This window comes from Mytilus edulis, chromosome 4 (genome assembly GCF_963676685.1).
Source record: "Mytilus edulis chromosome 4, xbMytEdul2.2, whole genome shotgun sequence".
Lineage (NCBI taxonomy): Eukaryota > Metazoa > Mollusca > Bivalvia > Mytilida > Mytilidae > Mytilus > Mytilus edulis.
Window position 1 is genome coordinate 22,038,364 of NC_092347.1, and position 13,037 is coordinate 22,051,400.

The following is a 13,037-nucleotide window of genomic DNA, read 5'->3' on the forward strand; positions in this document are numbered from 1 at the left end:
AAGATGTGTGTCTAAGGTGGACGCCACAAGAACCCTGTAATACTAGTACGAGAGTATAGCATGTACACATTCCTTCTCAATAATATGGTTGTATTGGAAATCTTTTCATACAGATTGACAACTCATGGTCCGATATGCATGTAATATTTGCCACATGACGCCCATAGTTCTTTCTACCATCATCATCTTATTCTTTGATATTGCTGTAAACATCGATGGTTCACACCCAAACAAAATAGGAGTAATGTACCTTCAGAGCTTCTCCGTGCATGGTATACACTTGTGAAAATTAATATATAGACGAAATGTCTGTATTGAAATGAATCTACATCTTCAAATAATGATTTTGAGTAATCACCTTACAAACCAATATAAACGTATGGCAAGATATAACCATGAAGGAATTTAGTTTTTGTCAGACGCAAGAACTCATCACTATCATAAACGTATACGTATATATGCATGCAGTTTCAAATATCAAGAACAAGCGGTCGATGTCGATAGTCCGTTTTCTAATTGTTCAGAGTTAGACATGTCACTTGTTCATTCTTGGAAGCCTTCATATTCCCCGTCCAACGATGGGAACTTTTTCTGGTTGTGTTGACTATAAATGCTTGTATGGTAATTCTGTCGTTTATCTGTACAAGTGGTTGCATTTCCTCTCCTTTTCCAACAAACAAACTAACGAAACGCTACTAGTCTGCTTTCTCTAGAGCTCATCCTCAATGGCGCTTATACGTCAGGAAACTTACATGTATACTAATAATGATTGTTTCAAGAACAACGATGTATGGACGAACTATTCTAAATTCGTCAATATCAGTTATGCATGACTAAGTAAAATATAAGTTTTATTACAACTACTGTAATACTTATTTGGATTAATGACGGCTATCATGTTCAACATTGCACAAATATTATCATAGAATTAAAAAAAAAAAATGTACAAAAATCCTCAAAAAAATAATGCCTTAGCTTAGATCATTGGTATTCTTTTCACAAAAAGTTCGTGTAAATGATTGTCAAATGAATTTAATTATGTGAGAATGAAATGTTAAAAAGAAGCTAAAAAAAAATCATGCATGTTGTATGTTGTATTTTACTTCAATTAAAAACTTTAAAATTGCGATAGTTTTATGAGCATTAAACACAGCCAGATTTGAATACAAGTTAAGAAATTCCGGTAAAGTCAATGATATCAAACAGATGTGCAATGGTATATCAAATTGGGAAATATTGCATTTAGTTTTTATTAAAGATTAAAACTACTATTTTTTACTTCATATTTGAATCTGTACACCAATTGCCGCTAAGAAAGTAATCCAAAATTGTTTCCTTTTATTTTTATACACTTTCGGAATTATGAATCTGAATTTTTTTTTCAATTAATTTACACAATTTAATTATTGTATCTTTATTCTCATCGTGTATTAAATCTTAGTGTATTAAATACAGCATACTCTTTCTAATCCTTTCTGTTTATCCTTTCCAAATAACAACATTTATACCTGTGTACGCTTGAACTCACACCTAAAGCTAAATAGCTACAAGGTAAACGAATTGACCTCAAGCCGAGAAAAAACAGTGACCTTTACAAAATAATATACACACTGCTCACACATTAGTTGCATTGAAATGATTATCAAAACAATAACGGTAAATAGAACTGAAATATTTTCAGTTCAATATCACTAAAAATGTTTAATAAATATTTTATGAAAAAAATCTCAACAATAATTAATGAAATTTATTTGAAAACATTTACTAGAGATAATTTTATAGGAGTTTAATTCAATCAATACAAAACGGTATATGCATATTCATTTTCGTTCATTCTTATATTGTGGTTAATAAAATTGAGAATGGAAATGGGGAATGTGTCAAAGAGACAACAACCCGCCCAAATAAAAAACAACAGTAATAACTACGACCATTCGTCAGCTGTGCGCTTTTAATTACGTATATTGTCGATAAGCTATAAGAGTCAAACAGATTTTATTTTTTCCCAGAATTCAACAAATCGGGCTAAAACGTCACGACCCACTCGAGAATTCAACCAAAAAAGTTACAAATACTTGATTTTCTCCGTTATTAGAAGGAATATAAATTAAAAACTTTGCAAATGTGTTTTTTATGTTAAGATGAACATAATTAGATGATAAGTAAAAAATCGCGGAATTTCCCTTTAACAACGTTGATAGTCTTTAATCTGTTTATCACTCTATATCAGGTTAATTAGTGTGATCACTATGATTTACACGTTTACACGGGTCAATGTTTACTTAGCAATTTCCTTCAATCCAAGCAATTTGTAACCTTCGTTTCTAATGACTTCAATTTTTTTTTTTTTTTTAGAAAACTATAAAATCCACGAATTTAAAAATCCACACACATGTAAATATTGCTCAAACCACGAAAATTGATACCCACGAATTAAAGTACTTTCACAGTAAATGGTCTCTGAAAAAAGTTGATTAATATCCTAGGCACAAAGAACTTAATACAGGACAGAGTGTTTTTGCACAATAAATATATTCTAAGAGATGTTGGGTTTTTCAAATAACTATTTTTTACAGCACAAAGGAAAGCATGGGAGGTTTCTTAGAAATGCATGAAATGTATTTATCATAACATGATATTATGGTGTACCATTTCAAATTAGAAAACACTTTTTTAATTTTGATATAAGAATAAGAAGATTTGGTATGATTTCCAATGCGATTACTGCCCACCAGGGAACAAATAATGTAGGAGTTATTTTAACCATAGGTCACACCATACAGCAAGCTGTGAAAGGTCCCAAAAATTACTAGTGTAAAACCATTCAAACGGGAAAACCAACGTCTTTTTATAATTTTATTGAGTGTATAACATTTATATAATTTTTAGGAATTAGAAAAGGTTGCAGATTCTGTCGAAGAGGAGGAGAAAGAAGAAAAGGCTGAGGTCGATATGGCATCTAAAAATTACATCAGATATTCTAAACAGATGAAGGATATGAAAGTAAGTACACAAAAAGAAAACAAAAGATCGTCTCTAACATAAATCAGATATAACATAGAATAAAGTTTATTTAGGAGGATCAATGTTTATGTCTTTGTTGAGTTTTATTTCATCACAGATAGTCAGAAATTAGAACTGTATTCAATCACTATTCATGTTAGGAAATAGAAAAAATAAAAGTTGAACAAAAATATATCAGTACATGTAACTGAATTAATTTTTATGATAACCAGATCTTAGAAGAAAAAAGGGATAAATTATATAAGAATTTGCTTTTATAAGCAAAACTTCTGCTTCATAATCAGAGAGATGATCGAGAATTATTATATGAAAGAAAAGAGAGACATAGATAAAAAAATAAATGGTAAACATTAAAAGACAAACAACCTTACAACACAAGTCTTTTTCTTTTTACAGGATCAGGATGAAGTGAGCAGACATTACTTGCTCCAAGCTTCAGAATGTTTGGTTCAAGCTCTAAATTTGTCATTACAGAAAGGCTTTGTGGTAAGTATCAAGGTTATAATGGTGTATTGAAGTTTGTGTATCAAGGTCATAATGGTGTATTAAAGTTTGTGTATCAAGGTCATAATGGTTTATCAAAGTTTGTGTATCAATGTCATAATGGTGTATTAAAGTTTGTGTATCAAAGTCATGTAGTAAAGAGGGGGTAGGAGGGGTCCTGATCCCGAAATCCCGAAATCCCGGACTTAAAAACACGAAATTCCGAAGTCCTGAAAGTTGATAAAAAAATTCCTGGATCCCGAAAGGGTCAATCCCGAAATCCCGAGCTTAAAAACACCCGATCCCGGAGTCCCGATAAAGGTCCTATCCCCCCTCTGTAGTAGATAAATGGGGAAGGGATATTATCTTGTATAAACCCATTATTCAACGACTTTGGAAGTTTTTTAATTTTAATATGTTGATGAAGATGCAAAAGGCATTGCAATAAACAACTGATATTTGGTATTGTTTTACATAAGAATTAATGTATTGTAGTTACTTGTAGTATGTATGGCCATGCTCCTCTATCATAGTTTTTTTGTACTCATTATGCTTCCAGTTCATGCCTTTATTCATCTGTCAGTAATTTTTTTTTATTAAAGTTATGGTTTCAGGTAGTTGAGGTCATATCAACATGAAACATTAATAATTGTTCATAATAAATCAATATTTTTTACATGTATGCCAAATTACAGTTTTTACCTAGATTTTGATGGAAAAGGGAATTGAGATATTGCTAGCAGGGCACAGTGACCTTTAGACACATATCATTTTCATATAAAGAAGACATTACAATGAACCATGGATATTAAAAAAAACTATAAGCATATTGATATCTCCGTTACGAGAATTTTTTAATTCCTTAATATTTTGCTCATGCTAAAATACATAAGTAATTGCATTGTTCAGTGTCAAGATTCTTTTCTGGTGAGTTTTAGGAGTTCAAGTATACAGTATCAAAGAGGTGTATTAAATTGCTGTTATTACTGAAGAAAAATGAACTTTATGTGCAACTTTTTGCAAATCTGATGGGTTTTACTAATATTCAGGAAACTGCTATAACCAAATAACAGTACCTGGATTTGGTAGACTTGATGATGAAATGACTAATTATCTTGACATTCATATATTTCAGGACATTGCTGGTACCACATCCCTTGAGTTAGTGGACTGTTATGGACAATATGACCCACAATCAGCCAGTCAATTCTTAGCTCTGTTCCAAGTAAGAAAAAGAAAAAAAGGTCACACATTAAATGTGATCGATAAAAAGTTTGATATTCATGAAAGGGTTTGTTGTTGGTGAAAATTTCCTATGAATAATTTAGAGGCTATTTGCACCATTTTGCTTAACATATTATAAAGTTAGACAGAACCGTTCAATAACTGGCATATGAAAAATAAAAAATCATGTTTTTTGCTTATTTTACTAATAAATGGACTTATTTTTGGGAAGTCAACCACTTTTACTCTGAAATCAGCAATAGCAGGAAAGTGTCATGGTTCTATGGTGTTATAATTCATACTGTTTATTACAGAGTTGCTCAGCTTCCCAGACATTGAAGACCTTACTCAGTAAAGCCCAGGTTGATCCAAGAACATCTAAGTTAGCTGCTTTACTTCACCAGAGAGACCATCTAATAGATGGTGATCTGACAGCCAATCTATCATGTGGCTCTCTAATGTCAACAGTACAGAAGTCACTAGATGAGAACTGGCAGGTATGTATCATGGGGGAAAAGACCAAAATTGAAATGGAATATTTTGGAAATTGTATAAAAAAAACCAAAAAGACTAAATTCTATTCTTATGAATAAAAAGAGATTTGGGGAAAATGACAATAACAGCAAATCAAGGACAATCTTACAATAAGAATTAACAAGAAACTACAGATCTACATACAATCTTTTTCCTTACAATAAAAATTACCAAGAAAACTACAGATCTACATACAATCTTCTTCTTGTGAGATTAACAAGAAAACTACAGATCTACATACAATCTTCTTCTTGTGAGATTATAAGAATTCTGTCAATGATGAACAAGGCTAAAATAAAATCTTAAGATTTATTGAATCAAACACTTTTAAGACATAAATCATTAAATTGACTTTAGGAATTAAAATTTGAAGCATTTTTATAGAATAAAGTATGCAGTTTCTTTAATTGAAAAAAAAAGAAGACTAAGAAACTTCTGTAAATGTTGAAAGTAAGCAAGATATTAGTAAGTCTGAACTTCAAATAAACCATGAAACAAATACAGTTAATTATTGAATAATGCACTGTTTTAAAAGAGGCAATAGAGATTTTTTTTAATCAAATTTATGTGTTCACTTTCAGGCATGGAAGAGATTGATAATTCAACCCAATCATTTAGATATACTAAAAGAATTTCCAGCCAACTTTAATTTCATTATACTTCAACACAGTCCAGATAGGTAAGATACATTTACTGTTAACTAACTCATTGAACAACTAACATGAATAAAAAAAAATAACTAGAATATAAATTGTCATAAGCTTGTCAGACAAGGATCTTCTCTTGTATTGCTATAATTCACCAAAAAAATAAAAAAATAACAAAAAATAATTTCTGTCAAAACAGTTTGTTTACAGTATCTTTTAGGGAGCTAGAGTTATCTTGTTTACAGTATCTTTTAAGGAGCTAGAGTTATCTTGTTTACAGTATCTTTTAGGGAGCTAGAGTTATCTTGTTTACAGTATCTTTTAGGGAGCTAGAGTTATCTTGTTTACAGTATCTTTTAGGGAGCTAGAGTTATCTTGTTTACAGTATCTTTTAGGGAGCTAGAGTTATCTTGTTAACAGTATCTTTTAGGGATCTAGAGTTATCTTGTTTACAGTATCTTTTAGGGAGCTAGAGTTATCTTGTTTACAGTATCTTTTAGGGAGCTAGAGTTATCTTGTTTACAGTATCTTTTAGGGAGCTAGAGTTATCTTGTTTACAGTATCTTTTAGGGAGCTAGAGTTATCTTGTTTACAGTATCTTTTAGGGAGCTAGAGTTATCTTGTTTACAGTATCTTTTAGGGAGCTAGAGTTATCTTGTTAACAGTATCTTTTAGGGATCTAGAGTTATCTTGTTTACAGTATCTTTTAGGGAGCTAGAGTTATCTTGTTTACAGTATCTATTAGGGAGCTAGAGTTATCTTGTTTACAGTATCTTTTAGGGAGCTAGAGTTATCTTGTTTACAGTATCTTTTAAGGAGCTAGAGTTATCTTGTTTACAGTATCTTTTAGGGAGCTAGAGTTATCTTGTTAACAGTATCTTTTAGGGATCTAGAGTTATCTTGTTTACAGTATCTTTTAGGGAGCTAGAGTTATCTTGTTTACAGTATCTTTTAAGGAGCTAGAGTTATCTTGTTTACAGTATCTTTTAGGGAGCTAGAGTTATCTTGTTTACAGTATCTTTTAGGGAGCTAGAGTTATCTTGTTTACAGTATCTTTTAGGGAGCTAGAGTTATCTTGTTTACAGTATCTTTTAGGGAGCTAGAGTTATCTTGTTAACAGTATCTTTTAGGGATCTAGAGTTATCTTGTTTACAGTATCTTTTAGGGAGCTAGAGTTATCTTGTTTACAGTATCTTTTAGGGAGCTAGAGTTATCTTGTTTACAGTATCTATTAGGGAGATAGAGTTATCTTGAATTGCAGTGAGGTGTGTTTACAGTATCTTTTAGGGAGCTAGTGTTATCTTGTTTACAGTATCTTTTAGGGAGCTAGAGTTATCTTGTTTACAGTATCTTTTAGGGAGCTAGAGTTATCTTGTTAACAGTATCTTTTAGGGATCTAGAGTTATCTTGTTTACAGTATCTTTTAGGGAGCTAGAGTTATCTTGTTTACAGTATCTTTTAAGGAGCTAGAGTTATCTTGTTTACAGTATCTTTTAGGGAGCTAGAGTTATCTTGTTTACAGTATCTTTTAGGGAGCTAGAGTTATCTTGTTTACAGTATCTTTTAGGGAGCTAGAGTTATCTTGTTTACAGTATCTTTTAGGGAGCTAGTGTTATCTTGTTTACAGTATCTTTTAGGGAGCTAGAGTTATCTTGTTTACAGTATCTTTTAGGGAGCTAGAGTTATGTTGTTTACAGTATCTTTTAGGGAGCTAGAGTTATCTTGTTTACAGTATCTTTTAGGGAGCTAGAGTTATCTTGTTTACAGTATCTTTTAGGGAGCTAGAGTTATGTTGTTTACAGTATCTTTTAGGGAGCTAGAGTTATCTTGTTTACAGTATCTTTTAGGGAGCTAGAGTTATCTTGTTTACAGTATCTATTAGGGAGATAGAGTTATCTTGAATTGCAGTGAGGTGTGGCATTTTGCTTGGTGTTCAAGGCCTTGCTGTGCTTTTCGATGAAGACCATCAATAAAATGCATCCCTTCTTATTAAATCTTAATTAATGCTCTACCTTTTCAAAAGCATGAGTTTGAAAAGACAACTTCAAATTAAAATATATGCAGAAAATACAGATTTTGGTTGTTATCATTTTTTGTTTTGCATTTCAGGTCCTATTTATATGGTGCTTTATTGGATAAACCAAAGGCTCAGCCAGCTGGTGGTAAAAATCCAAAGGCTCAAACAACTCCAGGTTAGTTGTAAGGTGTTAAAAAAGGGGGGGACTCAATGGTGATTTAAAGTCATAAGGCACAAACAACCTCTAATTTAATATTAATACTCTGCGTATCATTGTAAAGAAAATTGCTTCAAAGATATTTTTTCTCCATTTGAGTTCTAGGATTTGTTATTGTATAATTGTTTTCTTTACAGTTCCAAGTAGATCTAAAGTATATGGTGTAGAAACAAGTCCTCAGCTGTTGGATGAACTGCTTACAAAGTTTGCTGATCACAAACAGAGTGTGCAACAACTTCTGCTGAAACAAGAATATCAGAGAGCTCAGGCCATGATGAGACAGAAAATGTTAGAAAACTTGGATGAAAGCTTAAAGAAAAGTACAAGGGTAAAATCACATACATATTAGTTAAACAGAAAATGTTACAAAACTTGAATGCAAGCCTAAAGAAAAGTACAAGGGTAAAATTACATATTAACTTGCAAATCAGTTAAACAGAAAAAAAAAATTAAAAAAATATTGTTTAGGTCATTGGATTTTCTCTATTTGACATGTTTTTTGTTTTACTCCTGTCATGAATTAAAAACCAATTCATTAACAGTTTATCTTATTTAAACAACAGGACAGCAAAACATTTTTTTTCTTTTTTATTCAGGAACCTATTTATGATGAAGATGATGCTGAAGAAGAAGCAAGGTTACAGGAAGAATTCAAGGAATTACTGAATGACATGGAGGCTTATCTTAAACCAATCACAGCACAGCTTACAGGCACTCTTAGGTAAGGTTAAAGTATATAAATACCAGCACAGTTAAAAAGAGAGGGTAAAGTAATACAATATATAGATACTAATAAATAAGGTGGAACTAAACAAACTCAACCAACCATGGATACTGAGGTTAAATTAACAAGGTCACAGCTAGATTGAAGCAACAAACACAAAACAATACTTTTTTTGACATACTGGTAAGTTTATGCTGGGGCCTTTTATTGCATACTATACATTAGTATGACAGACAGGCCTACATTTGGCTCTATGTCCCCTTAGTTTGGTATGTTGTTTTTCATTATTAAATAAGAAGGTCAACTTCAATGTTTACAATTTTTTGTTCTAAAAAATATTTTTGATGTGGATAGGTTCTGATAACTGGTGAACCATTCAACTAATTCTTTCAATATTTTGATATGATGTTTCTAATGGCATGTTTGTTTTCCAAAATTTACACCTTTGCTGTTCTGGACTTTTGACCATTGCTGTAACAATTGTATAGTAAACTAAATGCTGCTTGTGATTTTGACAGCCTTTTGTTTTGCTTTTTGATAGTAGCTTTAAGTTACAGTGAAATTAAATGGCTCATACCCAAAGAAAAAGAATAAATCAAAAAGAACAATTTATCTAGAAACTCTTCTTAAGAATTTAAGAAGTCTTTGTAGAAAATTTTATCATCATTAAGTCACTCTTTATAAAGCTAAGTTTGAAAAAAAAAATGAAATAAAGCCTTAGAGGTGGTCTATGATTGGAAAATAGACAACTTTCCACCAAATTACATCAAGGTTAGCAACTTCAATATGTTGATTATCCATATTTTATTCTATATTTTTTTTTTTTTTATTATTTCCATCTCAGACAGATGATGAGTGCCAGTACTGTTCGTCGGCAAGTCCTTTAGATTAGTTTTTGTTGGATTCAGGGACATAATGTTTTCAATATTCCTTTTATATGCACAAATTATTTCCAAATCACATTCAAAGATTAGTTTTTGTGTTAAAATCTCAAGAATGATTGCTCACACGGTTGAGGGGTCATTTGATTGTTATGTGTTTTAGTTTCACTTTGATTTGCACATTTTGTTATCCTTTTATGGGTTTATATTGCTGCCTGTGATGTTGCTCCTATCTACCTACTGTTGATAACAATGAAATAATTGGATATTTTCAGCCCTGAAGCTTTGACTCCTGCCAGCAACCCTAACCAGAAGGCATCCCTAGAGCCTCCACCCAGTAGCGAGTGTGTAATATTGCTGGCTGACCCAATGCTGATGCAAATGCCACTAGAGGCACTGCAGTTTCTACAGTTAGATAACATTATTTCTATTTCACGAGATTTCTCATTACAAATGTTCAACCACAGAGGTTTCAAAGAGGAAGGTGCACAAGGTAATTCATACTGAAAATAAATGACTGATTTACATTCAGTGTCTTTACAAAGTAGAAAATGCATATATATAGCAACTACATTCAAAACATATTAGGTACCTGCAGAAATTATATTTAAGTCAGGACTATGACAGTTGTTATCCATTCATTTGATGAGTTTGTTTGAGCTTTTGATATGCCATTTGTTTTGGGACTTTTTGTTTAGAGTTTTCCTCAGAGTTCGATATTTTTGTAACTTTACTTTTTAAACCTCTGCTGAGGAGGGTTGTATCAAACCTTCACTCAGTAGAAATTCAAACTCAAAATTCTTAATTGCTTCTATTTGTGGTTCCATTATCACAAAACTGCTTCCTGTTGGTACCTTACATGTTTTAATGAAAGATATCTGAAATATATGCATGCAATGGTTTTGAAGTAAAAGCAACATATATCAAATATATGCATGTGGTAAATAATGAAATACAAAGATTATGAATTAAACTTAAGCAGTACTATGTTAATGTAGTTGTGACCAAAACAAAACGCAACTTGATTTTTTTAAGTGAAATAAAATGAATACTGATATAAAAATCAGCTGTTCTCATCTACGGTACTTTTGTATCTTGATTGTTTGAAGAAAAAAAGGTGACAAAAAAATTGTTGAAAAGTTTTACCTTTACGTTACCTTGGGATACATTCGTATATATACATGCTCTTTTAATTAGTAAAAAATGACCATTACACAATAATTTCCCTATTTACAATAAGTTTTCACATCATATGAATTATTCTAATTAACCCATGTAGACACTTAATTCACAGATAACATCTCACTTTGATATGGGAAATTTTGAAAGCATGTCACACACTAACTTACACATACACATTAAGTATCATAAATGGAAATACACAAAGCTCATTAAATATGGTGTGTTATTTTGAGTTATTATCATTTACTATAAATGCATTTATTCAAACCCATTTGTAAACTACCGCTATTTACTTCTTAGAATAGTAATTTGGCAATTATTCGAAAGTTTGTGTTTTATTATTTTTTTATGAAATATGATTCAAGTGAATCACGAATAACGAAATACAAAAAGTGAGAATAAACAAATTATCATAGAATGGGGAGCGGGTTAATACAGTCAGCAAATAAATTTGTGAAAAAAACCTACACACATTGACCATATTTGATCAAGATATTTTTGTTAACAGGAAATGAGGGTAGGTTGCAATTTTTCACTCTAACATAGTTTTCTTTAGTCACTAAAACTCCAGTTTTATTGTAGGGTGTTTACCCTTTTGATTCCATAATTTATAGAATTAGTTTTTACTCTGTATTTTTAGTGTTTGTTAGTTTTTTCAATTTGTTTTTTTTTTTATTTTTCAACTAACAGGTTATTAAAATATATTCAAATTGAATTAATGTATTGAATTCTATATTTTATGCATCATTTTCATCAAACATTTAATTTTTCACATTGTAAGTATATATATCAACAAAGAAGGGTTGATCCAATGTATGCAGTCATATACTGTCTAACATAAACAATGATGTCCCTTAATTAGAATATAGTTATTACGGTAATGGTACAACCTGGTTTTTAACTAAAAATTGTGATGAAAATTGTGATTGTTTGATGTTATGACTGTTATTTGAATTCACTATGTGGACCTTACAGGGATTGTGAACATTGAGTTGAAGAGTTCACAATCCCTGTAAGGTCCACATAGTGAATTCAAATAACAGTCATAACTAACTTGCTGTACTATAACTAAAACAGGGTCAAGCTCCAGGGCCAGTCAGATGAAAACTAATCGTCCAAGTATGTGTGCAACCAAAACATTTTTCTTCCTATTTTTTATGATGTTATTTTTTTATTCTTAGGTCTATTCTATTAAAATGAATGTGGTAAGGTAGGAAGGGATGTTTAGTTTTTGGACATTGGTTATTAGTCATCTTTGGAATTGTTTTGATGTATGCAAAATAACTTAAAGAATGTAATGGTTGTGTTGGGTGGGGGATGGGTTGGACTTTGAATTCCCTACCTACTGTCCCAAACCCCATTTTAATGGACTTGCCTTTTACAAGATGCATGAGTTTTATATATTAATATATTTTTTATAATAAAAAAATTTTTAAGAAAACAAACTTAATGAAATTGCTACTTAGACAAACAAAATGAATATCTTGTGATGAAATGCAATTTTAAATAAAAAGGATAAAAGCAAATACAAGTTGTTGAATAGATCAAGGTAAGTATGGAGAAAAAGAAAAAAAAACTAATTAAAAAAAGTATGGAAAATATAAGGTTCCAAAGAAGAATGGCAATTAAAAGTGTAGTGAATTTAATAGTTCTGAAGGTAATACCATCAGTTTTAAAATACAGAACTTGGTATACTACAACAACATGGAAAAGTGTCAGTGATGGGCAGAGGTATGCCAAAACCTCTGAATAAACAGGCATCATTCATAAAACAACAATCAAGGAGTTCTGTCATGAGTGGACGAGTGTCAATTCTACAAAAACAACCATCAGCAAAGTCTGTTTTAAATGGGAGAATGTCAATTCTACAAAAACAACCATCGACAAGATCTGTTTTAAATGGGAGAATGTCAATTCTACAAAAACAATCATCTACAAGATCTGTTTTAAATGGGCAAATGTTAAGGCGTTAGTATGAATGCACAAAAAACGGATTGTTGTATCTCTGATGTTTGACATTGTTTTAGTTCGTCAAAATATTGTGTGCAAAATGTACAGTCTGTCCAATTTTTCCATGTAAAATATAATTTCAGCCTGTTTTGTT

General features: G+C 31.2%; 1 protein-coding gene across 39 annotated transcripts in view; it reads left to right on the forward strand.

The window, feature by feature from the left end:
- Positions 1-13,037, forward strand: part of LOC139519209 (cilia- and flagella-associated protein 46-like) — an 85,866-nt gene that overhangs the window by 62,989 nt on the left and 9,840 nt on the right. For all 39 annotated transcript variants that reach the window (XM_071311126.1, XM_071311127.1, XM_071311131.1 and 36 more), the window contains 9 exons: positions 2,890-3,003; positions 3,421-3,510; positions 4,643-4,732; positions 5,046-5,228; positions 5,847-5,944; positions 8,022-8,104; positions 8,284-8,474; positions 8,743-8,867; positions 10,027-10,244. In XM_071311126.1, coding sequence (XP_071167227.1) covers positions 2,890-3,003; positions 3,421-3,510; positions 4,643-4,732; positions 5,046-5,228; positions 5,847-5,944; positions 8,022-8,104; positions 8,284-8,474; positions 8,743-8,867; positions 10,027-10,244 — 1,192 coding nt within the window. The remainder of the gene's footprint in view (positions 1-2,889; positions 3,004-3,420; positions 3,511-4,642; positions 4,733-5,045; positions 5,229-5,846; positions 5,945-8,021; positions 8,105-8,283; positions 8,475-8,742; positions 8,868-10,026; positions 10,245-13,037) is intronic.